The 15,210-nt window shown below is 45.8% G+C and overlaps 1 protein-coding gene and 1 long non-coding RNA gene across 4 annotated transcripts; one reads left to right on the top strand and one right to left on the bottom strand.

Moving 5' to 3' along the window:
* The first annotated feature begins 131 nt into the window (after positions 1 to 131).
* Positions 132 to 2,000, top strand: LOC105914520. Its single transcript, XR_001164260.3, has 2 exons — positions 132 to 429; positions 1,658 to 2,000. It is a non-coding gene; the product is annotated as an uncharacterized LOC105914520 (long non-coding RNA).
* Positions 2,001 to 2,696: 696 nt separating this feature from the next.
* LOC101758009 (putative receptor protein kinase CRINKLY4) lies at positions 2,697 to 9,410 on the bottom strand. 3 transcript variants are annotated; one of them, XM_022827320.1, is made up of 6 exons: positions 8,858 to 9,410; positions 8,633 to 8,740; positions 4,524 to 8,479; positions 4,063 to 4,397; positions 3,201 to 3,316; positions 2,697 to 3,096 (listed from the first exon to the last, which is right to left on the bottom strand). In XM_022827320.1, the coding sequence occupies exon 3, from the start codon at positions 8,464 to 8,466 to the stop codon at positions 5,743 to 5,745; it is 2,724 nt and encodes a 907-aa protein (XP_022683055.1). In that variant the 5' UTR covers positions 8,467 to 8,479; positions 8,633 to 8,740; positions 8,858 to 9,410; the 3' UTR covers positions 2,697 to 3,096; positions 3,201 to 3,316; positions 4,063 to 4,397; positions 4,524 to 5,742. The 3 variants fall into 3 exon arrangements, with proteins under 3 accessions (XP_022683055.1, XP_022683056.1, XP_004972946.1); XM_022827321.1 differs by having other exon boundaries at positions 4,084 to 4,397; XM_004972889.3 differs by having other exon boundaries at positions 3,201 to 4,397.
* Between the last annotated feature and the right edge of the window lie 5,800 nt (positions 9,411 to 15,210).

The raw sequence follows: 15,210 nt of genomic DNA, 5'->3' as shown, positions 1-15,210 counted from the left end.
GAAAATGATGAAATTCTCGCGTTAGTGGAGAAAATAGGGGCTACAAATCCCATTTTGCTAACCTAATTTAAAGACATTACAGTTGTATAGGTAGGTTTGGAAGGGATCACCGCATGAATTTGGAAAATTCGGTTGAATGTGCCCTATTTTCCCAAATTCGGGTGGACAAATTTTGAAGCAATATTGTTTTATGGCCTCCGTCGGGCTCATATTTTGCCTCCCTTCCGAGAAACACGGCCCACCTAAGGCCCAAGCCCACGTCCTCGAAGCCGCCTGATCACTCCTAGGGTTCCGCTTCCCTCCCCACCTATATATACCATCAGCCGCCGCCGTCTCCCATTCCCCTCTCCCCATCGCAACCCCGCCGCCGACGCCGCAGGAGGAGACGCGCCGAGGAGAGACCGCGAGGAGGCGACCATGAGGGCCAAGGTATCCTCCACTCTCCTCTTCTCACCCTCCTGTCTAGCTCATTGCTTAGATGATTAGATCCGTGTGGCTTAGCAATTCCTTGTCATGACTAGTGCTTGCTCCGCTCGATTCTTGCTTTTGTGTCCTGGGGCTGTGATTACAAAGAGAGAGGCTCGAGTGGCGTAATTCCGGGGGAAGCCCTCGCCGGGACGGCGGATCTGCCTCGCTGTGCGTGTGCTCCCCTACCTGTGGCTGCGGGACGAACGGTTTGGGATCGTTCCATGGGCTGCGAGGTGCCGCCTTGTGCGAGTCAGGGCCTTTCTGGTTTGACATGAGCTGAGCCGAGCCGAGCGAGCCGAGATCGATCTTGTCGCGCGGGCTTGGTATCTCGTGCTCCACGGTCCCGTTCCGCGTCGTCCTGCCCGCTGCGGTCGGGAGGGGTAGCTCGCGCGCGCGTGGTGCTCCGCCGCCTGGTAGTAGGGCTTCCCCCCCTGCCACGGTGAAGGTTTCTTTATCGCATACACTTGATATGAGCCCTGTGGAGTGTGGTATTTTGCTTTGTGCAGTTTAGTTAAGAATTGTACCACTTGTTTTGCAGCATCTGATTGATAAGTTAAATCTTTATAAAGCTGGGTATGATCCAAGATTTGGTATGTTGTTACATAATTTGCTTGCATAAGATTGGATCTGACGCTGGAATTATGTGAATGTCTTTCAACAGTATGTTTATGCGTAGACTTTTCCAGTGGTGTATGAACTAGGGTTTTTCTTCCTGTTGATGTGATACTTCTGTAAAATTGTGGGTAGCATTTCATTCCTGTTGTACTGCCTTGAATAAGCTTCTAATATGTGTTTAGCAGTAGTCAAGCCTGATCCCATTACTACTTACACCTGGTAATTTATTTGTTGTTTACCTTCACCTACTTGGATTTGTTAGCTTTTTCCACTTTGTTAGTAACGTAGTGACACAAGCAAGAAGCATGTAACATTAACAAGCAGCTAGGACCTTATGTTTCTTGCATGTGGAGAGTTCTCCAAATTTTCTGTTAGACAATGAACCATTTCAAATTGCCTTGAATATTGTTTGTCCATTATTAACATGCTATTCGTCCTGTGTTAGAATTGTCCTGCTATTACATTCTTTTGCTGTTACTTAGTGTATTGTTTCCTCCGCTGTGCGTGCTATTAGTTTCCTGTCTTTAGCCGATGCTCTGTTCGCGGATGCATTCTCATTTGTATCAACTTTCAGTGGAAGAAGAAGCGCATGAGGAGGCTGAAGAGGAAGCGCCGAAAGATGAGGCAGAGATCTAAGTAAGCTGATGGAGATGGATGGTGGTGGTAATGGCATGCTTGTATGCATATCTTCAGATGCGATAGCCTCATGGAGAGATGTCTCCTAGCCATGGTGTTGCTGCTCATCGTCTGTTGAATGGCTTGTCTTGGAAACCTGCGCTTCAGTAGGCCTGTTATCGTTGTTCTAGTTATATCGAGAGTTTTGCACTGAGACAAATCTGTCGTTTTGTGGACCTGTTATGGAGCTTTGTTTGCTGCTAATATCTACCAGCCTATTAAGTAATTCCTGTGTTGGTTCATTTTGTGTTTCAACTGGCATCGGTATTTGAATGGTTCTCTGCTGCTGCTGGCTGAAGCTTCGTGGTTGATAGCTATGTCCCATGTGGCTTGAAGTCATTGCAAGAGACGCTTCAGCATGCCCCAGTTTTGTGGTGTGTTTGCCTTGTGTTGTGATGATCCTGATCACGAGGCATAAGTTTCTCTTGCGATGCTTACGTTGAATGTGGCCTTGTCCTGTTTTGTGATATGTTTTGGTGCTCTGCATCTTTGTTATGTGCCCTGCTTGGATGGTGCAACGCTCTGCTTGACGAGAGCTTCGTCATGCGGAAGCTGACCAGGCTTCATCTGAAGCTCTTCGAGATGAAACATGATGCGCTTTTCATGAAGCAATGTGGTGAATCTGTCTTAAGAAGATAACGTAGTACATGTAACTTGACCGGTGCAAACTGCTGAAGCGTTCTCCCGGTTTGCACTAGATCCTCTTTTTGTGCATGTATCTTCCTGTGAATCTTTCTCCGGTTCACTACTATCATCTCCCCTTCAGGTCAGCTCCATCTGCATCATTGTTATCTCGCTAATCCGCATCATATTTCCTCCACAAAGGAACTGCATCTGCAGCTCATAAGAAATAGCCACTGATAACCACGTCAACAAAATTCTGGGATTAGATCCAGATCCGGAACCAACCCTTGCGTTTGCATATAAGCAGTTTATACTTTACAGTGTAACTGATAGTGTCTATCCATCATCTTGAATAAATTACAATTATATGTATACAAAACGATGCATGATTTTCCAGTGGTTCTGGCACAAGGTGATCACTCGATCATAGATCAACCAAAGAAAACCCAATAATATCTACCACCAGAACACAATTACACAACCCAAAATACGTGCTTTCTCCCTTCAATGCGATAACATCGCCAAACTTTTTGTAGAGACCATGTTTTCATTTGCTTTGGATTTGGACCGGATGATTCCTTAAAAGCTCAATGGCAAAGGGAATTGATGCCATAGATGCTGCATTTGGGCCGTAGTGGAGTACACAATCTGCTCAAATCCAAATGTACTTTTCTGTCCTGCTGATATTCTTGTTTGTTCCGGTTTGGTATTTTCCTGTGCACAGTAATGGATGGCAACATAAGGAGCGAGTTACCTAAATAAATTATGGATGGTTCTGTGGTTTTCTCAGCAAACAGACAACAGCAAACTAAAATTACCTGTTTCATTCCTTCTCGGAAAACCCACCCAAGACGGTTAGAAATACGATGCACATGAGTGTCCACAGAGATTCCATGAGTATCTTCCAAGCAATACTCATGACTCGTGAGACGACCTGTTCAGTTAAGAAAAAATAGCTATGATAAAGAATTGTGTCTACATTTCAACTATGAAGGATATAATCAGAGGAAGCAGCTCATTCAGAATCTGGAATATCCCCTCCAGTGTTCAAGGCAAATTTAGAAGCTTCTTTTATGAACTGAGCTATTCTCTGATAGAATGCAACCTGATAAAATTACAAAAAGTATGGTATGAAACATAGATATGAGAAATTTCTTGCAAGTTCCGCCTTCTAGGACACTTGACTCTAAAGCAATGGTCTGTTTCAATCAATGTTAAGTTTGGCATCTTTGCTATAGCTTATGATGTGATAAGTGTAGGCATTTGCATTTCCATTTGCATGCTTCTAAGTTCATTTCTTTTTTGGTTACATCCAATACAGTAATTATTGACTTGTGAACAATGTGCACGAAGTATTCATCCAAATCAGGTAAAGACCTCTGGCAACTTACAGGTTTGATAAGATTCACAAGCATGGCCTCATCAGTTCTGACTATAGCATCTGGATCAAGTAAACCATGGCCAGAGAATGGTCCACAGCAAATGACAAGAATAGACTCCCGGAAGGACAAAACAATTACAACAGGCTAAACACACCCTTAAACTTAATAGTTTGGATCCTTAATAGTTATTTATCCGAACCATATAATGCAAGCATATGCACACACAGAGGTTATGGAACATTTGGCTCAATATATCATTTAGAAGAAAACACTGAAAGATCTGATCAGTTGTTCTCACCCAAAGATACAATTGCCTTACTTGAAGATGCTGATGCTTTGATCTTATCATATTGAAAATCTTCAATGTCCTAACATAGCAACCTGCATACGTATAAAACATTTTCTATTGAGGCGATCATGAAGCCAAGTACTAAAGCAACAGCACAAGCTTCTTTTTTTCCCTTTCCACAGAATGGCATTCTATTTCTATTTAGACAGCAGGTATCTGTTTCTTCTGGATGCTCCCCATTTACTTTGAGATCTCATTTCATCCTTTCCACTTAACAGAAGCAGGCAAACAGACTTGGAAACGTGGAAAAGGAACACTGGGTTCACACTTCACTTCTTGTACACCTGAAAAGGTACCAAAGGGATGCTTTTACTGACAGGATTATAAACTATACAAAACTCATCTTGAAAAGAGTTAATGCATAGGTACTGCTATTCAAAGATATGTCTTCACATAGTAGGAAGATTAACCTGGCAGTTGAAGGCTTGAAGCAGATGGATACATTTAAGTTGATCTGAAACTGTTGGTCACTTACATTATGTCCTAGAAATTAAAATTAGACTTTCTGAGAACCGTAAATCAAACAAATCATGTAAGCAATGGGAAATTATGTGGTACTACTCATTGTGTCAAATTTAAAATAAAATGTATGAAAAAAATTATGTGGTAATTTTGATAACATCTTGTTCATCTGCAGAACCCAAATAAATGGTACAAGCTGCGTCAAAGGAATTTATCTTATGAAATTACAACCCAAATATGTTCAACTTGGCACGATCATAACATTGATCTGCATATCCCTACACCATAGCAACAGCTTATTTCCACCGGCTATGAAATTAAAAAAAAGTGAGATAAACCTTCCAGAAAAACCGATTTCCCACCACACAGCAATTAAAACTCACAAGAAAAGGATAAAATACAGAAAGCACGCTGATTCCACCCAACTTACAAAAGGAGCTGCGTAACTCCAGACACTAAAGTTCTGCAGCAAAAAATTAGGGATGAACCAGAAAAAAGGGGGATGGTGAGTGTTATTTCAAGAAGAAACCCATCATTATGCCACTAGTTTAACTAAATAAAGCTTGTCTTCATTGTGTTACAGGAAGATTAATTGGTTAGAAAAACCTGTCTTCATGCATCATAAATAGATCATGGAACATGGCAGCAGCCATTCTAGATGCAGATCTCTGAGAATCACATTGCACCTGTTTCTGGAGAGAAGACTGGGCCAACCAACCTGTTAGTCTGTTACTGATCACAAATCTAGTATCTGAAGAAACCTTCCAATAGAACATATGTTTATGAAGCATTTTGCATCACAATTCGCTGCGAAAAGTGCATTGCGAACCAAAGAGATGACCCAGAGGATTAAGTAAATTAAACAATTTTGTAAGAGGAGACAAGACAATCCATCAACTGTAGCCACCCACAGACAAAGAGCATCAGGAAAAGAAAAGAAAAGAAAAGGCCATATGAATCTACACAGAAATGCCCCTGGATGCTAAATTCTTCTTCCAGTACTCTACTAATTAGCTCTCTTGTTTTTAAATGGCCTGCTACTATATAGGATGTATAAAAACTGTAATGCATTTCAATATAGCAACAGAGCACAAAGTTGAATTTAGAATGCTGCTCAGCAATGGCAGAACGCTACTGCGTTAAATTCTTGCGGCTCCTGACATTTCTTCAGAAGTTGTGCTGCAAGTACAGGTTTTCCTGCGGTGAAGCCGGGCTGATCTCTTCCTCCAGTGACCGCAGTCCATCACCTATGCTGCTCCCGGCATTCCTACCTTCTGTGGTCGTTCGGACGGTGATGTCAGCTTCCGATGCAGATGATTTCCTCCTCTGTGATGAGGTCACACTAGGGAAAGTTATCCAGGATGGCGCCCTGTACTCGATACGCTGATCCTCGCCGTCAGCAAGCTCGTTCTCTGAGCAAGAGTGGTTAGAGGACATCTGTGATACCTTGTGCATCCGGCTACTTCCAAGAACAACCTCAGTCGGTAGAATGGGCTGCTCGATGCACGGACTGCCCATCAGCAAAGCAAGAGCATGCTCCAGAGCTGTTGTCACCTTATCCATGGAAGGCCGATCTTTCCCTCGCATTCTGACACACTTACAAGCCACAGAAGCAATCTTCTTGAGAGCCTCAAGGTCGGAGGGTGGAGATAAGACTGGATCAAGGATGGCAAAAATGTCCCCAGCTTTGATTAGTGGTACTGCCCATTCAACAATGTTTCCTTCCTCGAACTGCATGTCAATCGCTTTCCTGCCACTTAGTATCTCCAAGAGAAAAACTCCGAAGCTGTAGACATCGGACTTTGTAGTCAAGTAATGGAGACGGTAGTACTCAGGGTCAAGGTAGCCTAGTGTCCCTGCTGGCAGCTCAGATAGCGGGGTACCGCTATCTGCAGGACCCATTATAGATAGACCGAAGTCAGCGACACGCGCATTGTGATCCTCATCAATCAATATGTTTGACGACTTGATGTCCCGGTGAATTACGGGAGGGCAAGCATAGCCATGCAAGTACTCGATTCCTCTAGCAGCCTGAACAGCAATGGTGACCCGCCTGGCCCAATTCAGTTGCCTTTTTAAGTTTGGATCGTTACCATGCAGATGCTGGTACAGGGATCCATGAGCCATGAACTCATAAACCAAGAGCCTCTCACTGCCATCTTCACAGTAACCAAGCAGGTTGAGCAAATGTGCATGGTTGAGCCTGGAGAGGAGGTCAAGTTCATTGTGGAACTCCTTTGAGCTCTTCTTCACATCTGATGCTTTTATTGCACGCTTCACAGCGACCACTGTCCCATCTCTCAATATGCCCTTGAATACACATGAAAAGCTGCCTTTGCCGACTTGTGAATCCTCTGAAAAGCCACCAGTTGCTTGCTCTAACTCTTCATAGGAGAATTCCTGAGCTCTCCTGACCTTCAAATCCTCCACGTCAGGCTGGATCCTCATGTTATCCTTCCGGAAAGAGTACGCTGTGCTCTTTGCCAGTCTCAGCTCGCTATTTGAACATTGGCAATGTCGAAGTTTGTGCCGGACATACAGGCAAGTGATTACTGATACGCTGAGTACCAAGATGATGGCAAATACAATCTCTGCTACAAAGACACGCATCTGAAAGGCCATCAACTTCCGGCTCTTGGTCTGCTTCTGTGATAAGCAGAATGACAAGCACTCTTGTGCGACACACCTCAAGCAATCGAACTGGCAAACACGGTCAGCTGTCGCATTGCAAGGAGATGACTCATACGAGTCTTCTGGGCAACCTGTACTACAGGGCAAGCAGAGTCTAGAATTCGCAGGCTTACACACCTTGCTAAGGCCAACTTCACCGTGGTTCACATATTCATAGTACCCATGGCTGCATACAGTAGGTACACAAATTCCAGGGGGTACTGCCATTGGTAATGCCAATGGCCCACTGTTGCCCCAGCACCTTGGCATCAGTGATGTCTCAGCAGGCACTCCACAAGTAAAGTAGTCCCCAGCAACGAGCACATACATCTTTAGCCCTTTTGGTGGTGATGTACTGTTATGAAGTGTGAAACCCCAGCAAGCTACTTGGTGATCAAGGCTCTTGATGCCACAAGCGTGGAACCGTCCACCGACCACAGAGACCATCGCATCCATTGGCACTATGTTCACATCACCATCACCGATAGCACTGGATGGTGCCACCTGCTGCATTTCCAAGCTCCTGCCCCAGCAGAAAACCTGTTCATTCTCCAGCACCCCACAGACATGGTAACCACCTGCTCCAATAGACTGGAAGTGCAGATCCCTTGGTGCCAGCCTGATGACACCACTCACCGTTTCATCACCCCAGCAGAACACAGTCCTGTTCCGCACAAACAAGCCGCAATTGAACATTGAACCGGCTGAAATGGTCGACACGGCTTCAGCAAGAACATGTGTGGCTGTCATATTGTATCCCCAGCAGTCGATCAACGATGCACCATCGTTAGCGCCATGAATCCCATCTGCAGCTGCTCGCAGTGCACAGAGGTGGTTGTCCCCTGCACTGATCTCAGAGTACTTTGCGCCCTCAATCATCGGCTGCGGCACCCCGCTCTTGACATAGGAGTTGCTCCCCCAACAGTATGGCTGCCTGGTGTCAAGCAAGAGGCCACACACAAACCCATCCCCCGCTGTAAGGCCAAGGAAAGGGATGTTGGGTGGCGCGCCATACAGAACAGAGGCATCTGCACCAAAGCAGGAGACCAGGTGGGAGCCATCGGAGCTAAGGCTGCAAAACACTGGACCGTCCTCCCCATAAGACACTGCAATGGATGACATGGAGCCAAGGCCACAGGCCCAACCAGGCAACAAGACCAGGAAGCACACTGCTAGAACCAGCACATGGCCCATCTCTTGAAACTTGGGGCGGGCGCTCATGCTGAGAAGATCCCTGCAAGAGTTGCAGATTTTTGAACTTTCTTAGTACCAACAGGCATCAGATGAGTCTTATTATATTAAGAAAAATCGTTTCAGAACCAACAGGAATCAGGTGAGTCTTATTATAGATGATGAAACAAGAAGCTTTCCCCTCGGTAGTGCCTACCAGGAAGCAGAAACGAGGGTGGTGGAGTAGCTAGTCAGTCACCCTCACCGCACAGCATTCGAACAGGCGACTGATTTGTTGATTTCCCCCCTTTTCTTTGGTACCGACCTAGCAGGAAGAAAACAACACCGACGATTAGAGTAGCGACATGGCAACCTGGATAATGACCTGCCGGCGAATCAAGAACCCAAGCAGAGAGCAAGAGAGGAACCGGCTCATCCGTACCCAAAGATCCACGCGTCCTTGGACCAAAGATTGCTTCAAGCCTTCGTCACCAGGCACTCACCAGCGTCAGTGCCGCACGACCGCACCTGAGCTTCCTCGATGCTCCCCTACTCCGCGGGGGCGAGCTCGCCGTGGGGCATTGGGGCACCGGGGACGCAGCGCCCCAGATCTCCTACTCCCGCGGCCGGGGACTGGCCGCGCTCGTCGGCGACGGCGGAGGGCGAGCGGGCACCATGCCCCCGGCGGCGACCGCGGTGCAGCGAGAGAGGGGGGACGGCGGCGGCGGAGTGCGGAGCGGCGGCCGCGTGCGTGCGCTGTCTGCTCTGCGCAGTGCTCGATGGGAGTGGTGAGAGCGGCGGCGGCGGAGGAGGTGGAGGGAAAAGGGCGGCATTGAATGCCCGAGGCGGCGTAGGTGGGGAGTGTCAGAGCGAATTCAATGCCACCACCGCGTATGTCTTGCACTGCACAGTGCTGCATGTACGCCCACCCACTGTAATTTGCACAGACAAAAAAAAATATGCAAACTTGATATTCCGATTCAATCATTTGTACCCGTGCCAATTATAAAGCTTCACCATATTTATTAAAATCTCACTATAGACAAGTTTGTGAGTTTGGACATCACGATTGGTCAAATCCATTTCACATCACTCTAATAAACCGGGAATGTGATGCCATCAAGATTTGAAAATCGTGTACAATGGAAACATCCCGAACTAGGGTCAAACTGTAGATAATTTATAAATATTATTATGTATCTAAATATAAATTATATCTTTTTTTAAAGACGTGCATATCACGTTTTTCATTAAAAAGAGGAGAATTACATCGACACAGTTTCAGGAGAAACTTCAAAATGCATAAAAATGTCTATAAGAAAAGTTAAAACAACCTACAATTGGAACGGAGGAACTACCGGTGAGCATCATGAAACGTTCCAACAAAAATATGTACGTATAGATCATATAATTTAATTATGTGTAAAATTTGAAATTAAATAAATACCAAACTACTGGGCAGGCTCTAAGAGCAACTTCAAGATTACCTAAAAAGTTCTTCCCTAAAATTATGTATTGTGGACCGTTCCAAAAATTTTTTTCCACAAAAACATATCACCCCACAGTAGATCGCTAATAACTAGCCTCTAACATTTCAAAACAAGCCACATCATCATAATTGGGTCCATTAGTTGGGCTGGTCACCTTCCCCTCGCACGCGCACCTCCCCCTCGCGATCTCCAGCGTCACCGTCGCCCGCACGATATTATTTTCAGCCGCCCCATCTTTTTTCGATGGTGTTCAATCCACAGCAAATATCTCCTCGTCCCTTTCCCTCGTCAAAACCCCATCCAATTTGAAACCCCTCTCGCCTCGCCATTTCACCTTCACCTCCGCCCCTCCTCCACTTCGCGGCCAGCCAACCTACCTCTTCCCTCGGCAACCATGGCCACCGCAGCGTGCGCCGTCGTCGCTACTCGCCCGGCGCGGCCGCTCCTGTGGCAGAACTGTCCAACTTAAACCGGCTTAAGTGCGTCTAATCGCTATCAGAATAGCAATTATCCGAAACGCACTTAAAACAGTGTAAGTCCGGTAGTCCATCAATTGTCCCTAGGACTCCTCAAAACATCCACGACGTGTTCCATAGCCATACATCAAGATCACTTCCGCGATGGGAAAGCATCAACAAATATTACATTTTGACATACATATCGGAGATACGGATTATTATAAACCATAGATTGAAGTAAACCTAACAGTGCAAGTTAGTTCAGTACTAAGAGTTTAAAACACAAACCAGTCCTGGGCAATAATTAAATAGCTGAGTTTTATTCTAGGGTACTATGAGACTCGTATGATACCCTAGTTCTTTGGGCTTCTCCCTCAACGATCTCCTGCTGAGTTTCTGAAACAACAACAAGGATCCTCTGAGTACGAGGGTACTCAACAAGACTGACCCGACTAACCAATATAGATAGTTTTCCAAAAACTGAATTATAGTTGTTTGGTGTACTGGCTGACTCACATTTTGCGAAAAAAGCTTACTATAAGTGGAACCTTAACTTTATTCTTTTACTTCCGTTTAGTTGTTACCTAACCAGTCTAGATGAATAAAACATTTTTAACAATCAAGTGGAACTAAGTCATACAACATATTAAATTCAAGAAAAACATTTCATTCAACTTGATTACACTACGATGCTTAAGTGATGATCAACTGCATTCATAACCGAGAATTGCGGCGATCTGGACCGATTTACATCCTGCAGGAGATACCCGACGACTAGCCATGCACAACTGTACAGGTTGCACACAACAACCTTTCGATTAGCCGTACCCAAAGATTGGGAATATGACTACCCGAACCCAGGGACACCCCCCCACATGGGACCCTACATCTAGCCTGATCTCCATATGAGTTTCAGGCTACGCCCTTGCCTTTCCATTGCATACCAAGCACGGGTATGAAATATTCCCGATCAGAGAGCCAACTAACCTACCGGGCTTTATTGGTCCCATACCCAGTAAGCAACCAGGTAAAATCACTTGATTAAAGGTTAAGACAACGAACAAGCCTTAACCAAATTAACTTATCAGACAGAACTACCATCTCTAACTTTTGTCTGCATTTCCAAAATCTCAAGCCATTTCCTTGATTAACATGTATGACCATCTTAGCCTTAGAGTTGAGTAACCAAAGTTACTCACAGGTATCTAAGCATTACTAAGCATAGGATAGTTACTAATTGTTGAATAGGTGGCAAAGATGTCCTTAATAACAAGATTGGATTGTGCATAAAAGTAAGTCTTCAATCAACTCCTAGACCTAATGCACACACATAAGGAAATAACTATTAATTGGACTCATGAATAGTAATTTCTGAAAGTAGATGGGTTTAGATGCACCGGGGTTTGCCTTGATCCACAAAAAGGTTAGCGTCTTCAGATGATCCTGCCTCGCAAGGGATCAACTCGACAACCTCCTCAAACTCCGAAGGTTCTTCAAAAAATTCCAGAAATTCCACTTCTGGAGCTTCAGTGTCTACGATTTAGTACATGCAGGAGTTAGAGATGCAAACTTTTGAACACATGACTATACAACTTTCCTTCATGATAAAGTTGTAAGCCAACACTAAACTACCCATAAAGATTAACCCACAAATTTTAGTTTCCTTCCTAACCTAACTTAAGCTTGTTATTTTATTTTAGAAAAACATTATAATTATTTTCTAATCTCAAAACTTAATTCCTTTGAATTAATAAAAATTTGTGAATAAGAAAACATTATTCAAAATTTTAAGCATTTAATAAAGGTTAAGTATTTACTTAAATACCTTAAATAAAGGTACTAAATAAATACCTAATTTTTATTATCTTTTCCTAGGGTTTAAGAATTTTAATGCATAAAGGAAAAATAAACAAGCCTAACAAAATTGGTTTCACTAATTTTGGACAACTCTACAATTTCAATGAATTAAATGGTGAAAAATGAATTTAAACTATTTATCTGCAAATAGAAAAACCTATGATTATCCAAACCCCCCAGAAGGACCTTTCTCACTCACCCTGCCCTACCCCCTCTCTCTGACCTACGGACCCAGCCCACGCACAGTACTCCCGCCCCCAATCGCGGGTACAGGCGCGGGTACGCGCCGTTCCTTGCTGGTGGCGAGGTCTCCGGCGACGGGGCTTGGCTTGCTCAATTCGCCTAGACATTGCGCACACGCTGGTGGTGGTGTTGGGGTGGCTCGACTGGCGACGGCGGCGAACCGCGGGTGGAACGACGGCGCTAGGGTTTGCGGTGGTGGGCGGCTCAACGGCGGCGACTCGACGACAACAAGCTCGATTAGCAGCTTCGCCTCGACCTACAACGCATGACGCTCGCCCAAACTAGGGCTCCCTATGGCCGGAGCTCAGAGCTCTCCTACGGCGGCCATGGCGGCAGCGGACACACGGCGGCGCTGGCGTTCCGGCCACACCGGCCATGCTCCAAGCCAACGGGCGGGTTCTACACCATCTACGACCTATGCGCAGCTCACCCAAACCCTTGGACGGCAACCTTAGCCCCAACAACCAAGACTTCCACAACGGCGGGTTCCTTACCAAAATAGAGCAGTGGCCGGGCACAAAGAAGATGACGGCGGGGCGGCATTGTGGTGGATAAGGTGGAGCAACTGCTAGCGGCGGAGGTGCAGGGTGCTCAGGCGAAGCTTTGGGTGGAGGGAAACGGTCAGCGGTGGACGGACGGCGGTGGAGCGTGCCGGCGACCGGGGTGCGGTAAAAAGCGAGCGGTGGTAAATGGATGAGCAAGACGAGCAGGAGCGGTACTTATCCGAATTTTCACCGTGCGCATGGTTGCCACCTCCAGCTTGCTTGCTCGCGTGGATGCTGGCCCTGACTTGTGCATGGCACGGCGGCGTCGCGCTGGCCGATGAGCTGGCATGCAGCTGGATTGCACGGCGCTTTGCTCTGCTTCGCTCCCCCCTTTCTTCTTCCTTTCGACCAAAATTTCAACTCACAAATTCGCCCAAATCCAAATCCAAACTCTCAAAAAAAATTTAAGCAAACTTGTAGAGGATCCCAAGTACTCCATTTGATAGTTTTGATTCAAGTCAAAAAGATCGCTATAAGGCTATGAATTTCGAGCTACAAAGTTCGGGCAAAACTGAAACTGTTAACTGAATCACGTGATTTAGTTTCGTCAGACATTTTGACAGGGCCACTTACCCCTCTTTAGGCTCGATTTTAAATGCTCAACCTTCTTTTGTTTTGTCCAACTTCCACTTATCTTTGTTCAGCAAGTAATAAGGATTCCATTTTGCACATACTCACATACACCTTTCACACTAAATTTTTCAGAAATTTGCACCAAAAACTGCTAAACAACTTTGTTTTTCTGGGACTTAAACAAAATTCCTCTGACAACATACAGTTTCAATCTTTGGGCCCTTAGAAAAATTTCCAATTCCTACTTATCCTTGTCCAACAACACCTTCCATATATTCCTTGATCCTCATATCCTATTTGGGCTCAAAATCCTTTCAAGGTTTATATGGAAAAATTTTCAGAAACGAATTTCAACCTCGCATAGTTATCACTGTTTTTAGATAGGAAATATCTCAGCAGCTATGCTGAAATCTGCTCAACTTCCCCACTTTGAGCTTCATTTTAAATTTGAATCCTTCACTTTCTTTGGCCAACAACACATCCAAGAGACTCTTCATGAACCATAGCTCACTCATGTTCCATAATATCTGCCCACTTAAATGAAAGATTCTTCAGAAACTAATTTCAAAATGGGGTACTCATTGCTGTTTTATGAATTGCATATTTTCAGATTGTGAATAGTACTCAATTTCTCTCATTTCTGATTTTTCATTTGTAGTACTCGTAGCTGGAATTTAACTCCAAACTTTATTCCTTTGGGTTTGAAATACCTTTTAGGCTTGACCTCCCATTTTTGCATATTTTTACCAAATTCAAATCTCAAAATTGAGATTTGACCAAATTTGGCCCCAATTTAACTTTGGCCCATAATCTTCCTTTTTCCTCCAAATTTCACCATTAACTTCTTAATGACATTCTTAAGCTACCATTAACATGGGGTGGTACAGCTCCTTCTGTCTCGGCGCCTCCCGTCCTATTCCTCCTCCCACCTCCCGTGGCAACATGGTGGCGGAGTCGGTCCGTCCGTTGCATGGCACGGCAGCCGGACTCCTCCTACTCGCCGCTGCGGTCGGGGCAGGGAGGTGACTACCACTACAGGAAACAGACAGTTCGTCGAGTGCCTGGGGCACTCGGCGAAGGCCAGAAAACCCTCGGCGAAACGTTTGCCGAGTGTAACACTCGGCAAACGACACTCGGCAAATTTCTTGACGGCAAACACTGGTTCGCTGAGTGTTTTGTGTCGGGCACTCGGCAAAGACTTTGCCGAGTGCCCAGAAAACACTCGGCAAACAATTATCAAAAAAAATAAAAAAAATCATCTCCACCGCCACCACCTGCTCCTGCTCGGCCGCCGCCGCCACCTGCTCCGCCGCCGCCGCTGCCATCCACACCGCCGCCAGCCACCGCCGCGGATTGCCCAGAAGAGGTCCTTCCCCATGGTGCTCCTGTTCAGCAGCCTCCCCTCGGCGTCTACCACGACGGCGTCGAGGACGTTGTCGGTGGAGAGGCCGTACTTGCGCGACAGGGCGCCGAACCCGCCGCCGCTCAGGTGGCCGCCGACGCCGACGGTGGGGCAGTTGCCCGCGGGGAACCCGAACGTTTGGTTGGCGGCGGCGGCGGCGTAGTAGAGCTCGCCGAGCGTGGCGCCGGACCCGACCCAGGCCTCGGCTCTCGACGCTTCGATGTGGA

This window comes from Setaria italica, chromosome VI (genome assembly GCF_000263155.2).
Source record: "Setaria italica strain Yugu1 chromosome VI, Setaria_italica_v2.0, whole genome shotgun sequence".
NCBI classification, from domain to species: Eukaryota; Viridiplantae; Streptophyta; class Magnoliopsida; order Poales; family Poaceae; genus Setaria; species Setaria italica.
The sequence above is the reverse complement of the archived record's forward strand: the minus strand, read 5'-3'. Positions and strand labels throughout refer to the sequence as shown.

Bases quoted from the DNA above. Each gene is read 5' to 3' on its own strand.
- LOC101758009 (XM_004972889.3), bottom strand. From the start codon at position 8,466: ATGAGCGCCCGCCCCAAGTTTCAAGAGATGGGCCATGTGCTGGTTCTA.